The following is a 24,322-nucleotide window of genomic DNA, read 5'->3' on the forward strand; positions in this document are numbered from 1 at the left end:
GTTTCAGTGAGCTTGGTGGTGACACTCCTTGTTCTCACATCCTTTTGCTAGTGTTCTTGGACTTGTGAGTCATAACTGTCACTTGTATTGGAAAATTCTTTGCCATTATTTTTTCCTGTATTCTTTTGGACTTCTCTCCTACAAGTCCAGCACCAATCTTTTTTCCCCTCCTTCTTTTGGTAGAGGAGGTTCTAGTCCAGAGTCTCTTCATGCTGGGCAAGTACTCTGCAACTGAGCTGCACACCAGCCCAGCTTCCCTTATTTTGTCCCTCCCATGGTCAGTCTTCTTTAGTTGAACCCAAGGGAGCTCAGCTATAATAATCACTACAAATGTCCTTCCCCAGTGAGTAATCTCATCATCTCTGTCATTTGGACATTGGTTTTGGTTGGTAGACCATATTATACTTGATTATTTTTGCTTAGGGACAAAACACTGAATTATAATTTGTGGAAGTTTATGTAGTTTTTATATTTCTATAACTACTCTTGACCTTTGTTCTGGGATACACTTTGGTTAGTTATGAGTATCTTGATCCTTTTAGGCCTTCTTCTTAAGTTCTGTGAAGTGGAATCAAGCAGTGTTTAGTTTATGGCTAATCTTCCCCCTTTACCGAGTCCACAACCTTTCTGAACAATCTGCCTAATGGCTTGTGAACTACAGGCTGGTGGAGATAGGAATTGGTTCTGGTCTTTGTAAACTCCAGGTCTTCCTCCTTCACTTCTGTTGGGTGCTCTCCTCTCGAGACTGCAGTCGTTTCCTTGCATGTGCTGTGCAGACTGGTGCTCAAGTAGTGACGTGCGCAGCTTTGTGAGACCTGACTTCTCTCTGTACGTCAGATGCGAGCCATTTTCTTCCCGCAGACTCAGACTGGCCAGTTTTTCTCCCCATGGTTTTTTTTTTTTAAGTGGGCATTCCATTTCCATTGTTCCAGAAATTTTCTTTTCTGTTGTATTGCTTGACCCTTCTTATCAGATACCAAGTAACCTTAAGTTCCAAGTCTTTTTCCTGTTGTTTTTTTTTAATCTATACTGTTTTAACCACTTTTTTTTTTTTTGCCAGCGATTCTAGATTTTGATAGCTCTGTAACAAAGGTTTTTCAGCATTAGTGCTTGAAACCCTAAGCACTGGGCTTGGTGTTTTTGCAGAAATATTGTTTCCAGATTTAAAACTTATAACAACCTTTTCAAATTAAAAATTTATTATAAAGAACTTGTAAATAAAAAACATCACATAGAAAAATTAGCCAGGCCCAAACTCTATACATCTCAACTAACTTCTTTAGAACAGCCATTCTAAAATTGGGGAACTTCACATTGGATCTTACAATCCACTTATCAGCTATGTTTGTTTATACTTATCCACTAGAAAAAAATTCATTACAAAGATAAAACTAGGAAAACAGTTAGATTTAGATCCTCTTTCATGATTCTTGAATCTTTTACCTTAGCTATGCTTTTGAACCTTAGGTCCGTCATGCTAATTGTATTGGTAGTACAAAACTGAGTATTACTTGCTGATTTGCATGAGCCTTTATACCTTGGACTCCTTTTGCTGTTCCCCTTTATGCTGCATCCTGAGTCCTAAAGCATCTTTCAGCTGGTGTCTTGGTCAGGGTTCTATAGACGGACAGACCTCTAGAGAGAATCTTTTATTACAAGAGGGTTTATTAGATTGGTTTACACGACACACTTAGAGTCTTCCAAAGATGGCCATCTCACACCTGTGCCCTGTGAGCTGCCTTTCAGCTGATTCCAGGTCCAGTTGACAACCGAGATTAAACATCATAGTTTTTCTAAAGTCACCTTGTGTAGGCTACAGTTATAAGGCCATATTAACATATACCATGTAGTATATCATATGTATTACTCTTAAGTGTATAAATCTTATTTTTATTTTATGTGTGTAGGTGTTTTGCCTGAATGTACTGTATGTCTGAGAATCTTTTGGTACCTGGTGTCTGCAGAGGTTAGAAGAAAACATCACATTCACTGGAGATCTGAAACTAGAGTTACAGCTTGTGAATCGCTGTATAGGTGCTGGGGAATGAACCTAAGTTCTTTGGGTGGGTAACTAGTGCTCTTAATTGTTGAACCATTTCCCTAGTCCCTGTGCTCATGTTTTATTACCAGATATTCTGATGACTCAACACTAATATTTTTTGCCTTTCTAAATTTTATTTAAATTATTTTATCCAGGATTATTTGTAGAAAAGAAGTATTAGTTGTCTGCTTATGATATAAACTCAAAGGCAAAGTTTTCTTAGACTGTTTTTTACCTTTTAGCCCATATTTTTATTTATCTTGTGATTTATTTTTATATTAGCTTTTAGCATGAAACGGTTGGTTGAATAGTAGAAATTAAAGCTGCCAAACAATGAATTATTCTACCTTTGAGAATTGTTTCTCTATATTTCTTTTCTCACAGAACATACCGTAGGAGAGGTAATTAAGTTAGATTCTAATGGCTCTCCAAGAAAAGTCTGGGGGAAAAGCCCTACAGATTCTGTCCTGAAGATACTAGGAGAAGCTGAACTCCAACCCCAGACAGAACTACTAGAAAACACAGCTTTTAAAAGTGGTAAGCACAAGAAGTAGTATTATAAAAATTAATGTGTTAAGGTGTTTCCACTTTCTTGTGTGGAATTAGTCTACCTGTCCACCTTCAGGGGGTTGGTTGTTCTAAATAGTAATGGTTTCTGCCCTTGTCAGACCTGGATGAAATCTAAAGAATAGGAAATCTGGATGAGGGAGGTGGAAAAGTCCAAGCATGTTTTCCATTAGGGAAAATGTTGAAACAGTTTATTAAGATTCATGGTGTATTTGTGAAGAGATTCGGGAGTTAAATTGAGTAGAAAAAAATGTCTGTAAGTATGTGTGACATCATTCTGGAACTGAGATGGAGTGCTGACACAGACAGGAGGGAAGACATTCTGGATTCCTGAGCCTTAGGTGTTTGGGTATTAGAGTATCACCTGAGGAAAAGCAACTGTGTATACAGAAGCCTTCCCACTGGACAGCTTGTTCACAAGACAGAGAGTGGATGAACAGTGTCCAGACATGAACAGTGCCTAGGCATGCACGTTACCTTTTGCATTTTTTTTCTATTGCTCCTCGAGATTGAGCATGAACTCATAGCTGAAGCATATGAAAAGTTGACTTAGGACATAGGATCCTGACATGTTCTGTAGGTGTCAGCTAGAATCTGAGAAATAGACTGTGGAAAGAGCCTGTGTACATTCCTAACAGGCTAAAGTTAGCTCTTACGAAAGGTGAATCTCCTTGTCGTAGGTCATGAACAGTGTCCTCACTGACTTGCCATTGAAAAGTCTTACCACTTTAACATCACCACACGCAGACACAAGTACCTGCAGGGACACTTGACTATCGGGATCCAAACCATCAAAAGAGATCATTAAAATTGAGGTCACTTCACAACAATGTCTATTGTTCTCCAATCATGTCAAGCAGGCATGTGTAGAAATTGTATGAATTCAGGGTTTTCCAGTTGAGTACAGTGAAGTGTGTTCAACAAGCTGAGAGTGTATGCAAAGGAATAATTCTAATGATGACTTTTATAAGGATGTCAATGGGGATGGACAATGGGGAAAGAATGTTAGAACCAGTCATTAAACGTACTTGCAAAATCAAACTTTTTTGAGATTATAATATTTCACCCTCCCTTTTTTCTAACCCTCTCGATATACCCTCCTCTCTCTGCTTCAAATCCATGAAAAATGAAATTTTTACTGAGCTAGAATAGTGCCAGGCATGATGGTCCATGCCTTTAATCCCAGCACTTGGGAAGCAGAGGCAGGCAGATCTCTGAGTTCAAAGCCAGCATGATCTACATAGGGAATCCAAGCCAGCAAGGGCTACATGGTGAGACCCTGCTTCAAAAAAGCTATATTAGAGGGAGATGAATAAAAAACACCACTAAAAATTAGATATGGGAATTCCTAAAATTGGAACTTTTAAGGAGCCATAATTTATAATGTTTCTAATATATGATTTATTAAAAAGCTGAGTTAGTGAGGTAGTTCAGTGAACTGTGAGATTTACATATTAGCAGGATTATTTATTGTATATATAAAATCATCCACCTATGACAACATTGATTTGGGGGAGTTGGGGCACTGGCTTGTAAACAGTCACACAGGAATGAGGAGAGTCAATGACTACAGTCAGTTGTTTTATGATCAATCTTTTCCTGGAAACAGCCACAGTGTGCAGAGTTTGTAGCAAAGTAGAAGTAAATATCATATGAAAAACTACATGTGAAAAATGAAGCTATATGAAAAACAAATAGCTTTGAAAAGTTGGTTAGTAATTTTAAAATTCAATTCTGATACAGGTGTATTAATTTTTCCCCAAAAGGAAAAGAATTCAAATTGTGTTATCCACCTTGAAGGTCATTATGAAATGGAATTTGGCTGTCACATTTTCTTAACTCATTAGTTTCTAGTGTGTAAAAGAGCTTCACCTGATGCAACAATCTAGGGTTTGTTTTTGGTTTTTTTGGCTCTAAATATCATTGCAAGTAACTTCAAAACCTCTTGAGAGCAGTAGACTTTTCGTTGTTTTGCTTCTACAGAGATTTATCCTGAAGGCGAAAACTACAAGCCCTTAATTGTTGGAGAAGAGAAACCAGAATGTACTTCAAAAGAAATAAATCCATCAGGTACTGTTGATTCTGTTGAAACAGAAAGCCCAAAGTTTAGTGAGGTGCCTCCACCAACGTCAGAAGGAAATGTGGAAGGTATGTTGTAATGCATTTAAATGAGCTAAATTTTAATTAGTATTGAATCATTGAAGAAATTGTCAAAATTTGTGTATATGTTTGAGTAATTTATCTTAAATTAGGCTCACTAATTTTAGTAACTATCTTTTCTCCCCCTGTTTTTGGTTTTGAAGACCAAGAGTTTTCAAGGGTTGCGTTAGGAGGGTCGGGCTGGTCTCCTAGAGTGCAGAGTCCCGCTCTCGCTGCTGGTGAGAGCTACAGGCATATAGGACCATGCGTCCTAGTTACTGACCATTCTATCCCATTATTTTATGGATCAGGGTTGAGTCAAGACTGGGATTGTGATTTTCCTAGTACATTGTCTTTGCCTAAGAGGCCAAGCGATGTGATACTCAGCTGTCAGTGAGACGACTTGATCATTTTTCTGCCGTCTTGGAAGGTACACCTCAAAGCCGAGTATGACAGGCCCCTCTCTGTGTTTTGAGGAACCTCAGTCACATTCTGTATTCTTCCTATCTTTTAAAAATGAGCTTTTATTATTTTATGAACATGGGGGTTTACCTGTTTGTATGTCTGGTGCCTGCCTAAGCCAGAAGATGATGATGCAGCTGAAGTCTGAGGTGATCGTGAGTCACCACGTGGGTGCTGGGAATTGCACTTGGGTCCTTGGGAAAACACCCAGTGCTCTTAACAGGCGAGCAGTCTCTCCAGCACCTGTTTTTCATAGCTTATATGATTTTATTCTCTGATAACCTGGAGGTTCCGATGTGGGGGAAATAGGATTCACCTCTGAGAGGAGAAGGTTTTAAAGAACCTACAGCCATCTCAGGTGCTACATTAAAACATTAAAAGCTGTGTATGGTGTGTATGGTTTTTTGTTAGTTTGATTGATTTTTTTTTTTTTTTTTTTTTTTTTTTTTGCTGTGTGTTCTTTAAAGTTAACCAGAACTGAACTGGGACCATTAGCACTTCTATTGGTCAGAGCTGTCACAAACCCAGAGTGTGCCCAAGGTAGGGAGCTAGGCCTGCCTCTCAAAGGGAAGATCATTAAAGAATCTGCAACCATCTTTAACCTACCAACCTGCTCATTAACTAAACATACTACATTCTTTCCACAATAATATTGATATTTTAGTCTCAAAGAATTGCCATGGGTTTTTTTCTGAGCTAAATAAACTTCTTTATGATGCTTTGACTTCCAGATACCAACCAGAGGCTGCCAGTTTCCTAAACATTCAGTCGTGAATAGGAATAGCATCACTTCCATTGTGCTCATTAGATAAGGAGACTGTCGGAGACTGTGTCCCATGCAGCATGTTCACCACAGTAACCCATTGCGTTCACAGAGCATAGTTAGTCATGTGGTACAGAATGATGTCTCTTCCTCAAAAGATGTGTATGTTGGCCTCATGAATGGCATTAACTTCCTTCTAAGAAAAGGCCGGAGAGTCAGCCATTGTTCTATATCATGCTGAAAATACATGAAGAAAAAGGCTGTCAGTGTACCTGGAGGAAAACCTTTCTCCAGAACTGACTGTGCTGGGATCCTGATGCTAGATTTTCTTGACTGCTGAAATGATGAGAAATAAATTTCTCTTCAAGCCACCCAGTCTGATACTTTATCATAGTATCCCAAACAAGGCAGTATGTTGTACCCTTCTTAAAAATTAATAATAAAATATTTAAAAGATAAAATTAACCAGCAGGATGAGTGTGCATATAGTAGAGAGTTTATAGCCTAGTTTTGAGGTTGGCAAGCTTCACTTTTCCTACAGAGTTGTGGAGTAAATATTTTAGGCTTTATGGAAACCATGGTCACAAATTGAGTTTAGAGGATAGAATGTTAGTTTTGATAGAGCTGAAGATCACTAGGGAATTGTTAAATAGCGAACCTACCCCTTTAAGAAGCTGATCTCTCTAAGAAGTCCATCCCACAGCCTGGAAAAACCAGGCCTTTCTCCCCTCAGCTCTTTCTCTGGGACATAGAGTTAAGAAGCTATCTGTGCTGTGGGTCTACCGCCCCTGATTTATAGTGCTGCACTGTCGCTGGCTCCTTCGTGCTCCCTGTCAGTGGGCTGTGTTGAACAAAATCATGTGATATGGAGCTTCATACCAGCCCCTGAAAGGATATAAAGGTCATATATTTTCCTGTGTTTGTAGAATTTCTCTAAAGTTGATCCCCTCCCATCATTCTGTCCATGACAGCTGTCTCTCTCGTTCTTTAAGTTGTGCCTCTTACTAAAACTCCTTTGTGGGTTCTAAGGGAAAGCTCTCCTCCATCAGGCCTTCTCCTTCCTGTTGTCTGTTAGAGGGCGCTGTCCTGCCTCAGAGTGACTGCGTCTCTGTTATCTTAAGGCCGATAAAACTCTCCCAAAGGAAAACTTGTGTCAGCTTCTTTCTAGAAACAACCAACCCATTGCCCCCTCCTTTTCTCCCTCCATTTAACAAGAACAGAATTACACATTAAAAGACAAAATAAAAAGGTTCTTCTATCTTAGTACATACCTTGTATGGATGACCCAAACATTCATGTGAGCAACAGATCAAAATTAGTATTTGCATGTCTCTTGTCTTTCACAATAGGGCAAATCATTAGAAATTTGTAAATAGAAAAGAAAAGCATTTCTGAAGTCCATGAAAAAAATGTGCATGGTGTTGAATTAAGTAGGACCATGAGGGGTGCACCCACACACTGAGACAATGGGGATGTTCTACTGGGAACTCACCAAGACCAGCTGGCCTGGGTCTGGAAAAGCCTGGGATAAAACCGGACTCTCTGAACATAACGGACAATGAGGACTACTGAGAACTCAAGAACAATGGCACTGGGTTTCTGATCCTACTGCACGTACTGGCTTTGTGGGAGCCTAGGCAGTTTGGATGCTCAACTTACTAGACCTGGATGGAGGTGGGGGGTTCCTTGGACTTCCCACAGGACAGGGAACCCTGATTGCTTTTCGGGCTGAGGGGGGGGGGGACTTAATTAGGGGAGGGGGAGGGAAATGGGAGGCGGTGTCTGGGAAGAGACAGAAATCTTTAATAAATAAATTAAAAAAAAAAGAAAGTATATGATCTCAGACAGGAAAAATAGAAGTCTCAGTGGGACTGAAGAGAGGACTCAGCAGCAAAGCACTTGCTGCACAGTTATGCAGACCGGAGTGTGAATCCCAGCACCCCATGTCTGCCATTCTGCAAGCACTCATAACTTCAGCTCGAAGGGATCCGGCTCTTTTCTAGCCTCAACATATATTTACACATACCTTGCATATGTGCATACATTCGTGCAGACATATACATAAACATATAAATGGACAAATAGACTCCTTTAAAGACAGCCAGAAAAATAGTTTCCTAGCTATTAATTATTTGAGGGTATGAGGAAATTGATTTAGTATACTTCAGTTCTTCTCAAGGCCATTGTAAAAGTCCAGGTAATCATATTGGTTTTCTTTTGTGGTTATTGGAAGATTTCCAAGATTAAAGTTTCTTTACTAAATATTAATCATACAGTCTATTTTCTCATACTTGTAACAACAGGTATCTTTAGTCTTTAGTTTTGATTCCTTTATGCTGATTTACATATTGCTGTAGTTTTAATAAGGCTTATATGTTGTTTTTTTTTTTTTCTTTTTGAGACAGGTTGTCTCTGTAGCTTTGGAGCCTGTCCTGGAACTAGCTCTTGTAGACCAGGCTGGCCTCGAACTCACAGAAATCCACCTGCCTCTGCCTCCCAAGTGCTGGGATTAAAGGCATGTGCCACCACCGCCCGGCTCTTGGAAGTTTTTTTAATCACTGTATGGGTAAAAGCGACTACTGTCAGTCACTGGTCATGAGGTAGTATGGTGAGCAGATGGGAAGGGTTCTACAGTTCTGTGATGTGACCCAGTCTTGTGACAGAGGACTTCACAGTGAACACATCACAGAGTTTACTTCTGAGCTCTCCTCATCCTTGGTCAGAACAAGATGCCTAGCGTTTTCCTTTTCCAGTCTAATCAGGCTGTAGAAAACCCCAGCTGGCCGAGCTCTCACCAGACATTCCTCCCAAGGCAGGCCTTGCTAAGAAGAGTGCGGCACTTGGGATTATTTTTGAATATTCTTTCCCTTGCCCTGCAGAAGCAGAGGGGCTTTTTCTCTGGCCTGTGAGGTGCTGACCTAAGTTTTCACTCTCTGATTTGTTCACATAGAACTCCTAGCAGTTTACCAGTTATAGCTCAGGTTTCCCTGTCCTGGTTCCAGCAGAGATAAGAGCTTGGGCATTCTCCTCACTCTCTCTAACTTGGGGTGCTGGTTTGCCTGTGACTCCACATCTCTAAGCTTGTTGCTTAGGGTAGAATGGCAATGCCAACACTTCTATGCACTAGACTGTATCTTCGTTTTGTTTGGTTTGGTTTGCTTTAGATAAGATGAGTAAAGACAGGACAAATGGGAAATCTCAAGCTTTGAAGGAGTTCTTCAGAAACCCAAGATGTCTGGATTTGAGCAGAATTTATTGCATTGATTGGCCTATTACACAGGTCCTATCTCAATTTTCAGAGACTAGTTTGATTTCTACTTGACCCAGACACTTTGGATCTGAACATGGAGGGTACATTATGAATGAGCGAGCCTGATGTGAGCAGCCATGGACAATCTAATTACATCTTAAATGGAAGCTGGCCTAAAGGGCTCAGGTTGCCTGTCTTTTACCATATTCCCGAACCATCCGTTTTCCTGAACATGGCATTCAATCTCTGTAACACTTGCTCCTGCACCTCTACACGGGTACTCCAGCTTGGCCGGACTCCTCCCGGGGCCAGGTAAACAGCCAAAACTCAGGAACCACACACAATCATTCTTAGGCTCCAAAGTCTCTTTTGTTTTACTCCCTTCCTTCTCTAATCACATTACTGAGAAATTTACAGAGTTACTGTTGGCAATTACCAATTGTGAGGAGAGGCTCAGCCTATTTAGAAACAGAATTCGACTAACTAACGGTCTCCAGGTAGATGTGGGCAGCCCTGTGAAAGTACAGCTGCGATCTGGGGAAGAGAAATTTCCAGGAGTTGTGCGCTTCAGAGGACCGTTATTAGCGGACAGGACAGTGTCGGGGATTTTCTTTGGAGTAGAATTGCTGGTAAGTTTGCTAGGACATTTGAGAGAGAGAAGGAGAGAGAGAGAGCGTATGAGAAAGCGAGTGTGCGCGTGAGCGAGAGACCACGAGCACATATTTTCCCCTTTATAAGATTTGTGTTTTATGTTTGTTTGTTTTTAGTATAGTTCTCAGGATGGACCTCAGGACCCTCTGCCTCTGAGCTATAGTCCAGCCCCCAAATTTATTTAATGATAAATTGAGAGGATATAAAGACAATTCTTGAAAACTTTAAAAAGTTATCTCTTACGGTAGAAACTTACAAGTCATTATTCTGGACTTCATATCTAAGAAGATTTTAAGTTTCCTATATTAAAAGTTAACACTGCCAATTGTAATTATAAACACTTAAAAAATTGTGAACTATCTTGTGATAGTACCCACAAGATTCCCAGTTTTTAGTGTATGCTACTAAGTATAACTGTTTAGAGGTAAACTTTTTGAAGTGTGTTGCAGCAATTTCAGTTTGCTCATGCTTATTCCCGGAATGTATAAACTGCCTTGGAACTTATGTGCCGTGGCAACATATCTAAGAATTCTATATTCCAAACTGACTATTGGTTCACATTTGGACACTCTCAGGAGTAGAGAGAGGTCACGCTTTACTTGCTTCTTGATTTGGCTTTTCGAGCAGTGAAATAATTAGGCTGTGACTGCCAGCTATGGTATGTACTAGCAGGATTGCCAGCTACTTAACCTACATCAAGTTCTCCTAACCTGTTCCTCATCTGTGAAGTGCTTAGAGCACACATGACTTATAGTAGTTGTACGGTGGATGGCTGGAGATGGTTACAGTTTGTTCTCAGTAAATGGAGCTGATGCTGCTGTTTGGTTAAAGTTGAATGCCTGTTCATGACAAAAGTCGTGGTAGTACTATGTTGTAAATTTAATCCTCACTCTTTCTCAAAAGAATTATGATCTGAAATTATGAGTTAGTTTCATCATCAGATACAGCTTCTTTATTCTTTAAACACCCTAAACCCAACAGCAGCTCTAGTCATATTTCATATTATGGATATAATTTAGAGTTTTTCCAAAGTAATTTCCTGAAATCCCTTTAATGGATAATCTTTTTATATCTCTTTTTAAAAAAACTTTGAAAACTAGGAAGAACATCGTGGCCAAGGTTTCACTGATGGGGTATATCAAGAGAAACAGCTTTTTCAGTGTGATGAAGATTGTGGCGTGTTTGTGGCATTGGACAAGCTGGAGCCCATAGACGATGATGACAATGGATTGGAAAGTGATTTTGCAGCCCTAGGGGATACCATGCAGGCTGAACCTCCCCCTTTGGAAAAAAACTCCAGAGTATCTTTGAAGGTCGGAGAAAGTGTTGAATCTGGAAAAGTAATATTCTGTGATGTTTTGCCAGAAATAGAGAGTCTAGGATATTTTGTTGGTGTGGACATGGTAAGGATTTTTTGAGTTTTATTATTGTGAATATATATATTAATTTTATTATTAATTTAGGAATAAATTGAACACTTTGTATTCTTCAAATTTACAGTATTTTAAAGAAGATATTCCAGTTTGTCTTTCGTACAGAAACATTACAGTAGGAATGTGAGCAGAAACAATACATTTCCCAAATTTTTTCGTGTTTTAAGAAACTGGGATAATAATCTCAGTCTTTTAATTATCCTTATTTTAACTGACCAGTAGACAAAAACAAAAACCAAACCAAAACAATAAAACAAACTGACATTTCTCTGACTAAGTCCAAATATATTGTATGATACTGTGTTTTCCTTTAATTTAAAAATACTTTTGATACTTTTTGTATATTTGCTAACGTTTAATTAATTTTCTCATAATAATGAATGCAGAAAGTTATTAATAGAAAATACTCAGGAAAAGAATCATACTGCTTTTTGAGTTGACAGAGTATTCCCACAGGATTTTCACTGTCTAAAAACTGTTTTCTTATTGCGGCAAACTGTGTATAAGAAAGGCTCCAGTGTAACCATGGTTACACTAACAGTTCAAATCATTTGGCATATTCTCATCATGGCCTCTCCACTGTCTGTCTACAGAACTTTTTCATCATCCTGTGCTGTGCTCTGTTTCTATTAAATAAATTCTGCCCAGTTTGCCCATGCCTGGTAACTACAGACTGGGTGTTTGCCTGCTGTAGGTACCTCAGAAGTGAGGTCATATGGTATAATATGACTCCTTTTGTTTGTGTCACTCATTTTATTACTGAATAACCATACTCGCTAACAATGGGTGCATTCCAGTGCACATAGTGAATTAACGTGGCCCTAAGAAAATGAGGAGAAAGAAGTTGAGAACATTTTTATCTTAGACTGAAAGTATAGGCAAAAGTTCATTATGGATAAAGGAGATTCCTTCATAATTGTTCTTACCAGGGTGTGTTGGGAGAGGATTATGAGCAGCAGACTCACACAGTGAATATTTTTAATAATCATTTTTATTTATTCATAAATGCTCTACAGAGATGGTTGGGTATGAATGTTCCAGTGTGTTTCTGTTGCCTTGTACTTAGAAATTGTGTAAGATGGCTCATTAGTTAGGTACAAAATAAGAATTTGCCAGACTCTCGCTATGTGAAATTAGAGCCAGAGTAAGACCCGTGGGTCTCTCAGAATCGTTAATAATTAAGAACAAGAATTCTCTAAATGAGAGTTTAGTGTTTCAGAGGAGTTGTAGACTGGGTAGAGAGAATGTTGGAGAAAGAAGGCCATTAGTTTTTGGACTTAGTCTCCCCTTGCTATATAGGTTTCTTGGGCCAGGCTTTAGATGTTACAGGAACTGTTTGGGTCCTCTCCCTTCTTAATGGTGACCTAGGAGGTCATCTTATTTAGCCCAGGCAGGCTGTCTTGAGACTTGCCTGCCAGCTCCACACAAGTTCTGTCCATTGTTTGATTTATGCGAGCATCAGCTCCAAACAGTCCCGTTAGACTTCTTGATAAGAAAGTTGGTCGATCCTAACTTTACTCATGGCTGTCTGCTTCCAGGGACACGCTAACATTCCTCACTGGTTCTCAGGGCAGTTGTTTCATGACCATCTGCTTGTGCCTCACGAATAACTCCTGTGCTGGTGACACAGTAGAGAATAACTTAGAAAATCAAGACTTTCCTCATTTTTTGAGGAAAGTCTTGTATACCCACAGATAACAAGAGAATTCTGAAGTAACTGCTCTTCTGTTTATAAAAAGACACACAGTAATACAGTGAGCAAAGTGCCCAGGGGATGCAGATGTGTGATTAACTTTAAGGGTAGGTTTCTGGGTAAAATAATGCAATCCTAGTAAGTTTTCTTTTGCAGACAATGTCTCTTTAAACCTCAGCTGGTGTTATTACTGCAGATTAAAGTATGAAAAATGCTTTTGATTCATTATTTTGTGTGTTTGCTGTAAGTTGATTGTTATTATTTTTATTGTAAAACGTTGTTACTTTAGCAGATATTTCTAATACAGCCTTTCTTTTGGGCAAAATAGTTAACATTTTTCTATGAAAGATATCTTAGGTAATACTTTTGAAAGAAATGTTGGCGTTCACATTTATATTTATTGACAAAGGTATATAAAGGTTTACTTTTTTGGCATTTCAAGGATAACCCTATTGGCAACTGGGATGGAATGTTTGATGGAGTACAACTTTGTAGCTTTGCAAGTGTTGAAAGTACAATTCTTCTGCACATCAATGATATCATTCCAGGTATGTCTCCTTTATGTATTCAGAAGATAGTTTCGAACATGTATTTTGTTATGAGAATGCAAATATATACTAAAGATGGATCTTTTGAAGTTGGCTTTATATTGTAGAATTGTCATTATATAGACTAACCTTTCTTTTCTCCCGAAATAAGGCAATAAAGGTTATTTCTAAAAGTATGTAAGTATAGTGAAGTTTATACATTATCTCTTACATTGTCTTCTCCTAGACATTCTAATAGAGAAAGAAATCCTGTCTTGTAATTGGAAGGTTCAAAAATACAAAAAATGCTGTCTCTTGGAGTAAGAGATGAAGCTAGAAGCTTTTAAAAAAATTGTTTATCTCATCTAAACTCCACAGAGGATTCAGGATTCTTATTAAATGATGGCTGAAGTTCCTTTTTTGTTGTTTTTAATTATTTTTTCATTTATTTTACATCCTGATCTCAGTTTCCCCTCCCTCCTCTCCTCTTGTTCCCCCCCGCCCCTGGCCCTGCTTGCCTCCCCTTTGTTTCTGTTCAGAGAAGGGCAGGCCTCCCGTGGGTGTTATGTATGGCATATCAAGTTGAGGTAGGACTAAGCTCCTCCCTTTCTATTAAGACTGGGCAAGGCAACCCAATATGATGAATAGGTTCCCAAAACTTAGCTTAAGAGTTAAGGATCCCAGTGTTAGGAGTCCCACAAGTAGATCAAGCTACACAACTGTCACACATGTGAAGAGGGCTTAGTTCAGTCCCATGCAGGATCCTTCACTATTGGTCCAGAGTCTGTGAGCTCCTATGAGCCCAGATTAGTTGTTTCCGTGGGTTCCTTCCTTTCTTCAACAGGATACTTGGAGTTTGGCCCAGTGCTTTGGTATGGTTCTCTGCATCTGTTTCCATCAGTTACTGGATGAAGACGCTCTAATGACAATTAAGGTAGTCATCAATCTGAATATAAGAGATGTCCAGTTCAGGGACCCTCTCTACTATGGCTAGGAGTCCTCGCTGGGACCATCCTTGTGAATTCCTTGAATTTCCCTGACATGAGGTTTCTTCCTGACCCCGAAGTGCACCCTCATCGGGACAACTCTTTCATCATTCTCCCCCTCCAAGTTCTTTTTGTTTTAAGATGCTATTATGGTAGATCATGCTTCATAACTGTAGTCAGAAACTATTACATAGTTTTATTATATCTGTTATTCTTAGTATTTTACTACATATATTATTTATTACAAAATAATAATTAGGGCCAACAAGATGGCTCAGTGGGTAAAGGCACTTGCACGCGCGCGCGCACACACACACACACACACACACACATACACACACACACACTGCTGGGTATGTAACATAGAGTGTTTTACATTGGTATAATTGGTACAGTGGTAAAACACTTTACCATTGAGCTACAGCACAGCCCCTGAACTTAAAAAATAAATGAAAATAAAAACACCACCCAAAAATGAAAAACAATAAACATCCCCCCCAAAACTTAAGAACCTTTTGTTTTGCCTCAAATAAGTATCTTCTTTGGCTGCTATGAGGTGATTGACAATGGTAGTAACACCAACCACTGCTGTTAGAATTCCCAGTGATAGGCTAGTGCATTGAAGCCAATAGAGGCATTCAGAAATAGGGCTGTCCACAAGCCATAACCAGGGATGTGCCAGGCCTGGAATTAGATGATTTATGCTATCTCTATGTCCTGAACAGATTTATAAGATAGGTCTTAATATATATTTTGCTGCTTAAAAATACAAAACAGGGAGGTTGGAGAGATTGCTCAGTAGTTATGACACTGACTGCTTTTCCAGAGGTCCTAAGTCCAATTCTCATGGTAACTTACAGCCATCTGTAGTGGGATCTGATGCCCTCTTTTGGCACAAAGTCATACATGCAGATAGAACACTCACATACATAAAATAAATAAATAAATAAATAATTATTAAAAATATATAAAGCAGAATAAACAGCAAAAGCAACAAAAGCAAAACAAAATAAAAAACCCGGGGCTCAAATCAGACTTAAATTATCTATGATGAAAGTGAGTGGCAGAACCAAAGTCCAAAACTCATCTGATTATGAACCTGTGTTCTCTTTAGTCCCCAACAAATCCCATATCCTACGAGTACTCTTGCATTGTGAACATCTGCACAAAAACCTGTATTTCTTAGTGTCACATACTAGGGGATATTATTTTCATGGAGATGGAGATTTCATTTTTGGTTCTATAAAAGATGATTTTACTGTAACGAGAATTATAAGTGAGCAACACACTGTACTTTTTCTTCTAGTGTTTTCCCATTATTGGTAATGTTGACAACAAAATGCTTTTGAATTTATTTTTATAGCTTATTTTAGGCCCTGAATTCCTTATTTCATAGAAATGGAAACTGAAGGCTCCTAACCTGCATTCTACCCTTCCTGTCTGCCTGTTGGTGTCAAGTCCTAAATTGTTCTACAATTTGAACATGCTTCCCATGCAGCTTTTAGTTTTGTAGCAGGAGGCATGAGGTTCATATGACAGATCTGCTCTGAAAAAGTCTGACATACTTTACTTTTGATTTCTTTTAAGATATATTTGTTATTGAAAATTTTCATACATGCATATAATGTATTTTGATTATAATACCCCCCCAACTCCTCCTGGGTCTCCCACTCCTAATTCCCTTTCTTACTTTTTGGAAACAAATGGTTTATATTCAGGGAAAACATATGTGTCCTTATTTTAATTAGTTGTGTTTACTTTTCATCCATGCTTTATAGACAGCACAGTTTGGGATGTTTGTGAATTAAAATGCTTTTTTTTAATGTTACAATAGTGCTTATTGTTTAAAATACAGCAGTGTAAAAGCACCATTCATTCAGATAGTAGAAAGCCCTCACGTAGACTTCCTTAGATGTGGATATTTAGGAGGCAAAGCACATAAGCATTCTTGGGGTTGAGACTGTAGCTCCATGGTTAGAGTACTTCAGTGAAGCTGTAAGTACCAGTCTCCGCACTGAACAAAAGTGATGATTAGGGGTAGCAAGATGGCTCAGTGGGTAAGGGCACTTGCCCTCAAGACTGATTCCTGGAACTCACGTGCTAGGAGGAGAGAATGACTCCTGCAGATTATCATCTGATCTATGCATGCATGCTATGGCACATGGGTGCGTGTGCAGACACACACACACAGAGTGATAATTTAACTAAAAATTTTTAAAATAAAGTAATTCCTATGTAGAACTTTCATTTAATAAGTTGAGATAGATAGTAAATGAACAGAATCTGTGGCCAGTAAGATGATGATGAGGCTGGAGAATGGTCAAACAAGGGGTAAAGAAGATGGGGGGCTGCCCTGTCACATTCATGTGCTCCCACAGACCTCTGCAGGAGACATTTGAGCAGCACACACAAGAAATTATTTGGGAGCTGAATTAAGAAGGCCTGTTCTAAAAGTTGGAGAGTTATGCTGACTTTATAATGCTAACTTGCTGAATGGCTGGGAATAAGCCCTTGTAATTCTTTCTTTTATTTATGAGTTTTTTTTCCCACAGGAGCCAATTCATAGTAAACTGCTTCTCTATACTCATGTCTCACTGATTTCACAATATCCCACAAATTCCACTTTAGTTGGCAAACAAGTATATTTGGGCATTTTTTTTAAGGATTTTTTTTCCCCCAGGGAACTGTCCAATGGTGCTTTTGAAACCTTAAAACCTGCGACATTTTTGTGTGAATGTAATTTTCAATTTTTAGCTATCTTAATTGCATTGTCTTGGGCTTTACATTTTATAGCTGAATGAAGTATGTTGTGGGATTGGGAAAATCATTGTTAGTATAACCATTCAAGAAGGAAGAAGAGGGGCTGGAGAGATGGCTCAGTGATTAAGAGCACTGCCTACTCTTCTAAAGGTCCTGAGTTCAATTCCCAACAACCACATGGTGGCTCACAACCATCTGAAATGAGATCTGATGCTCTCTTCTGGCCTGCAGGCAGACACACCGACAGAATATTTATACATAATAAATAAATAAAATATTAAAAAAAGAAGGAATAAGATTCCTGAGCTGTGAAGCTCAGGGATGCAGAGTTGATTGCATCTTTTTAGTCTTCTGTAAATTAAAGATTCATGTGTTCCCAGCTTTCTTTCTTTATATATGTATGTATGTGACTAATATATGTTTATATTGCAACTCTAAATTTGTTTGAACTGTAAATTGTCTTAGATTCTGCAGTAGCACATAATAAATAGAAAAAAGAAAAGTAAAACTGTTTTGGAATTGGACTGTAACCTTACAAGGAAATTTTTTTAGCAGTACCCACCATAAAAACATTTTAATTATCTTCTATTTCAACACTGGTATAGAATTAAAATAACCAAAAACAAAACAAAACATGAGTTTCATGACTTGGAAGTCCCTTGTCAAGATCTTCAAGATTCCTGCTTGTCATTGATGTTATTGCTGGTTTAGAGCAGTTGTAAGAAAGGAAGAGAATGCTTTTTCTCTTTCATAGCCATTGATATTCATAAACCTTGAATAGTAGATAATTAAGAACGATACTGCTTTTATACACATAAATTACACGTATTTGCCAACAAAATAAAGCTTGCAAATAGACTTTTAAAAAGTAAAATTATTTAAATGAAAATTAATTTGGTATATTTGAATAAGCCTTCATCTATATTTTGTATCATTAACATTCTTTTCTTGAGGGGAAAAAGCGTGACAGTGTCTCCTTTAGTTCCTTAGTTTATTTATTTTTTTCTTGCCCAATTACATCCATTTGTGGGACAGAATTAACATTTCTAGCACGTAGGAAAGATTGTTTTTGGAGCAGCTGAACAGTTGGTGAGATTTGGGAAGAATTCTCCCCAGTGAAATATTTCTTCCTGTTGGTATCTGGAAACCTTTGCTTCACCCCGCTGTTAAAGTGTCCCTCTTTGCACTGCTGTTTCTGATGGTCCAAAGCATTAAAGCTGCTGGGACAGCACATCCAGGTTTGTAAAGTTGCGATGAAGTATGCCAATTTGTGACACTCCCAAAGTATGCATTTCTTTGAGTATCAAAGTAATGCACTGAGCTGTGTCTGTCGTTGTGAAGCTTAAGAGTATAATGCAACTACCAACAACAACTCAGACTACACAGTATGTGCACATTCACAGAAATTTGAAAAGGAAGTCATTTAGTGGGACCCTTTCCTCCTGAGGCTGATCCCAAACGCATAATTTCTTTTTGTATCCTTCCCGATCAGTTTTTTCTTTGTGTTGCATGTCTTCATGGTTTATAACCTTTAAAAATGGTAACAGTTTTGTAGCAATATAATTGATATAATTGATAATATAGCCATAGACCAGTACATCTCAACCTTAAGAAAAGCTTCTTCCTGCAGAAGATGTCAACACAGAGACCTTCAACTGGTTCAGGTGCAAGAATAAGAGACTGTGGAGTCTGCAGCCTTAATTGGGCACGTACATTTGCATTCCTCCCACCAAGGCTCAGGGACTTTGCAGAAGAGAGAGCAGAAAGTTCTTAAGAGCCAGAGGTAGAGGTCAACTTCAAGAAAACAGAATTTTCTGGATGCAGCAGGGCAGTTGTATATATAATCTTACAGGATTTGTGATGATGTGTTCACGACCTGTGCAGCTTCAGTCCAGACAAAATCCCAGCCTGGAGGGAGTGGCGAGTAGGTATGAAACCCCACCACTAGCTGAGACTGTGGCTTCTGAAAGGAACTTGATCTACCCACACAGGGTACCACTATTTACAGTAAGATTTTAGAGAAACAGCTACACTGTTTTACAGCATGATTGTATGGTGTCACATGACCACTGGAAATATATGAATGACCCAGTTTTCCACATCCTCAGCAGCATATTCTCAGATCTGTAAAGGCACCTGAGGATCAGGGTACCTTTACCTGTCAGGGATATCTAAATTAGATAAATATAAGTCAAATTTGGACATATAGTTTACCCAAACAGTTACAGCTTACCAATGTTAGTAGAGGCAAGAAGATTAGAAGGAATATGTAGTTTTTTAGCTGTGGTTCTAAGACAGAGAGTATAATCCTAATCTGTAGAAGGCAGAACCAAGTTTTAACATTGTAAACAATTTAGTGTTTTAAATCAATATCAAGGGGTTTACTCTTAAGTTAAAAAATCTGACTGCTGGGGGCTGGAGAGATGGCTCAGAGGTTAAGAGCACTGACTGCTTTTCCAGAGGTCCTGAGTTCAATTCCCAGCAACCACATAGTGGCTCACAACCATCTGTAATATCTGGTGCCCTCTTCTGGCCAGCAAACATACAGAAAGATAGAGCACTATACATAATAAATAAAATACATAATTAAATCTTTTAAAAAAATAAAAATAAAAAATCTGACTGCTAGCAACATGTGTTCTTGTACATGAATGTAGAGGTGAAGCCTTAATATCTCAGTAAATTTGCATAGTTATAAACCTTGTTTTTTATGAACAGGACAGGAATTATACAGAAATACATTGTAAGTCAAAGCATATGGGAGAGGAATATTTCCTTGGTGGGACCAGCGCATGTGGGTACCCTTAATAAGGATGGGACTGAGGTTTTGAATTTAACCAAAATGGTGGTTATCTATGCGTTTGTACTTTTTCAGAGCAGTTGTAATCTGGAGTTACAAGTTTTACAGATTTTAAAACATGCGCACAAACGCACACAGGCACAAAGCAAGCATACTGTGACCACATTATTTACATGTATTTATTAAGAGATGAACAAAATTTTTCCAGGAAACTGTGTCAGCTGACCAACTTTAAAATCCTGGAGTAGGTTGCAGGAGCCAGGCAAGCACACAGGTGGTCCCGTTGAGGGCTAGATCAGCAGATGCTATAAGGGAGAACAGAAACCCAACATAGGACAGAACACCTATGCAAGTCAGAGTAGTAGGGCAGGGGGAACAGATCCGTGGCAGGGAGAATCCCAGCATGACCAGATCACATGCCAGGAATGAGAGACAGGAGTGCAGAGATGCAGACAAACAGCAAGAGAAGTGTGTGTGTGTGTGTGTGTGTGTGTGTGTGTGTGTGTGTGTGCGCGCGCGCGTGCGTGCATATGCAGTGGCCAGTGTCTCCAGCAGCATGGTCAGGGCAGAACTTTCAGGATTCCGATTCCCAGATAGGCGAGAATCTGCAGGTGCCATGCCCCTGGTAACTAAGACAAGTGCGGTGAGACACTGACCACTGAGGGAAGGAAGGGTGGGATTGCAGTAACCAGAAACCATGGGCATATGGGAGTTCTGTCCACTGGTCCTCATGCCGGCAAAAAGTTTTAGGCATTTAGGACATTGGTGTCAGCCAGCCCTAATTTAAAAAGACTTGTAAAAGGCAGTCCAATGGTGTTTGGGGATCAGGCTTTGAATTGCAGGTGCCCATTTCGCAAGTCTATGCTGGGACCCAAAGCCGAGTGCAGTGCATCCACTCTGGTAAGCGTTGGATCAAAAATAGGGGGTGTAGGAAATTCCCTTGAACAGAACATCTTCTGAAAAAGGGGTCCCACAGGGCAAAGCAGGTTCTTGTCCCGGTAACAGGTTGGGAGCCTGGCACGGCCATGTCTTCGGCAGGATACCCTGAGAATCGCAAGAGGCCCTGGGCCTCTAAGGTAGTGACTTGGAAACGACAGCTTACCCAGTTGAAAGCTGATCTTAGCTGGCTGAGAGCAGGAGCAGGGGAGAAGGGTGTTTCCCACCACGAGGCCCCGGGCAGTGAGAAAAACAGCCCTTTGGTGGAACCTCCAGATGCAAAGTTTCTGCACCCCATAACCCTTTCCACTGACACAATAATCCAAATCAGACCAAATCAAAACGAATTAGAAAAAGCCCAGGTTTAATAGATAGCATGCTCCCGGATGGCTTTCTAGTCCTCCAGAGAGGAGAAGGGAAAGAAAGACTAGAAAACCACATGTTTGTTCTGTGGGGAGCAGTTTAAAAACCCTGTGAGAATGGTCATCTTTGGGGAGGGGTCATCATTTGATGGGCTTTCTTGGGTGGAGCCTGGTCTGAGGCAATTGGAGGGGGAGGCTCGGGGTAGAGCTTCCATCAGAACATTCCAGACTCTTTGGATATATGGATGCTAGGGGCTGGGATGAAGCTTCCATCCAAACAGACCCTATGCCTAAAGGCTTTGGTGGAGGGTAATTACAGTTTTCACACTCCTAGAACTTGGAGCATCACCTCCAGCATCACTAGCAGAGCTGGCATCATGCCTCATCCTTTTGGGGATAATTTGCTTAGCCATCTTGACAGAGTACAAAGGGAGGACCCCTGGCTGCATTTGTTATAAGACCCAACCTGTGTAATATACATATATTGTGGTATCCATATGGTTGTGCTCTCTTTTCAAATGGAGTTACAAACTCTCAGTTACAATTGACAGTGGGCATTAGTAATCTTTAGTCAGCTTATATGCTCTAATTAGGAACCTTCCTCCAGTGATGGTTATTTTTCTACAAAAACTGTCATAGATAACATTTGTAAATATCTGAATGGTAGTGTCATAAAACATTTATAGTATTTCTTTCGTTGTATCACTTTTGAAATTATGGTTAGTCAGTATATTTTTAATTGAAATGATATCTCAGTATTCTATTTGATCATATTTTGAAGTGTTTAAGATATATAGTTTAATATATATTTTCCTCCTCCTCCAGTCATGATAAAAAGATATCAAGCATTATTTACATACAGTTAATTCAGTATGACTTTTATTTTGTTACCTTTTATATTTAACACATAAAAATTTTCTTATTTTTTCTTTTTGTCCTCTCAATTCCACTGTGTGTGATACTGTTTTGGCTGATAACACCTTTATCAGGTATGGGCTCAGCAATTGTATTGCACTTCATGGATGTGCTGTTAAACTTCCTGAGGGGAAGCCTTTCATCTTGACTCCTCTGTTTTTATTAGATCAGTGTTATGAGTGTCCGATGAGTTTTATCAGGTTTTAATAGTTAGAAAGATCTTTGAATTTAAAAGAAGTTTGTCAAAAATTTTTTTACCTGTGTTTTGAAGTGAAACTTGGAAAGCTTCCATCAAAAAATTTAGTTCTGTATCTCTGGCTTTCTGCATTATTGATTTGTGTGTAATTCTCTGCTTTTCCTGTTTGCATTTGTTTGTATACATATCTGTTATTCTTCATGCATGTTATGTTTAAAGGTGGAAACATACTTAGTAATGAGTCCATTCCTAACTCTGATTTGTCTCCTACCCAGGTTTTTATCAAGCTGTGTTCTGTGAAATACACTGATCCAGCATACTTGGGTGGCTGAGAAAGTTTTATCAAGTCAGTTTAGTGCAGCACATTGGTTAGAGGTTATCCAGACACGTGGGCATGTAAAGGCTCCAGTTTTTACAGTAAACAGATTGTCCATGTTTATCTTGGCACCCTCCATAAACGCTTGAGTGTAAAACGCTGTAATGTGTAGGGTTGTGCTGGGCATGCTGATCTGGAAAATGTAACGAAAATTATGAATAAGGTTTTCTTAAAAGCTATTTAAAATTTCAAATAAAATTGACTGCATCTGACTAACTTTTCATAAATTAAAGCATTTTGATAACTGATGATTATATTTTCTTACAGAAATTATATTTTTCAGTACAGTGTTGATTTTTTTTCACCTGAGAAAGTACCTTTCAGTACTGTGGAGTCTTTAAAGAGAATCTGTAAGACTATAAAGATTGTGCTTTTTTTGTTGGAAAGGATTTCTTTGTTTTTTATGCTAAACTATGTTTCTTCCATATATATTTAAAAAGTATGTTTACTATTTCAGAGAGCATGACACCGGAAAGGAGGCCTCCCAAACTTGCCTTTATGTCAAGAGGTGTTGGTGACAAAGGTTCAACTAGTCATAATAAACCAAAGGTTACAGGTATGGAGCCCATTCTTGGTAGTTTACAATATGATAATATGATTCTCCAAGATGTTAAATAAGCTATATGTTATTGTTTGTGTGTGTGTATATGTATATATATGTATACATATAATTTGTTCCTACACTTTATGTAAACTAAAATTTTATGTACATGATTTTAAGTGAGGATGTAATAAAGAAACCACCAAAATGGCCAGCCTATGAGCTGTGGAGGGAGCTTTTTATTTGGATAAGAGAGAACAGCTGGCCGTGTTACACGCCTTCACTCCCAGCTCTCAGGAGGCAAAGGCAGGTGATCTCTGTGTTTGTGGCCAGCCTGGTTGACAGAGCAAGTTCCAGTGAAAAACACTAGAGGGGAAGGGAGAGAGAAGTAGGAAGGGAGCTTCAAATACACACCAGAAAAAGTTTCAGCCTGTGTTCTGCTTGTTCTGCTGAGCTTTGTCTAAATGAACCTTTAGGAGCTGACTGCCATGCATTCACATGGAGTATCCACAGTTTCACTTGGGAAGAACAAGTCCCCAAGGATGGTGTCATGTACAGCTGCCAGGGTGCAGCTTTTGGTGCTTTTGCTTATTTTTTTGTACCGCTTTTCTGAGTTGGCTTGGGCAGAATCTTCTTTGAGCAGTGAAGACTGCATGCTTGCCACTAACCTTTTTCTCTAATTCATGAACCATCCGGACTTGGATTTTCTGGAAAGATTTCTTCTGAGAAACTGGTGCTAAAATAAGGATTGCTTTCTGACCATCACCAGCTTCAGTTTCCTTGGCTGTGGTGGGTGATACTGAGTTTCCAAGCTGTGCCTTGAGATCTGAGTTCATCTCCAGCTCAAGCAGTGCATGAGAGATGCTAGACTCGAAGTCATGTCTTCTTGTCGTCATCAGGCTTCCTAGTCTTGGTGCTTGAGGT

General features: G+C 39.1%; 1 protein-coding gene across 4 annotated transcripts in view; it reads left to right on the forward strand.

The window, feature by feature from the left end:
• The first annotated feature begins 9,712 nt into the window (after window positions 1-9,712).
• Window positions 9,713-24,322, forward strand: part of LOC121462780 (ubiquitin carboxyl-terminal hydrolase CYLD-like) — a 42,879-nt gene continuing 28,269 nt past the window's right edge. For all 4 annotated transcript variants that reach the window (XM_041674677.1, XM_041674679.1, XM_041674676.1 and 1 more), the window contains exons 1-4: window positions 9,713-9,851; window positions 10,974-11,276; window positions 13,442-13,547; window positions 23,315-23,413. In XM_041674677.1, the coding sequence (XP_041530611.1) occupies window positions 11,136-11,276; window positions 13,442-13,547; window positions 23,315-23,413 (346 nt within the window). In that variant the 5' untranslated portion in view covers window positions 9,713-9,851; window positions 10,974-11,135. The remainder of the gene's footprint in view (window positions 9,852-10,973; window positions 11,277-13,441; window positions 13,548-23,314; window positions 23,414-24,322) is intronic.

The sequence above is a fragment of the Microtus oregoni genome, unplaced genomic scaffold (genome assembly GCF_018167655.1).
Source record: "Microtus oregoni isolate MIOR12 unplaced genomic scaffold, Mior012 000025F_ref0000491, whole genome shotgun sequence".
Taxonomy (NCBI): Eukaryota; Metazoa; Chordata; class Mammalia; order Rodentia; family Cricetidae; genus Microtus; species Microtus oregoni.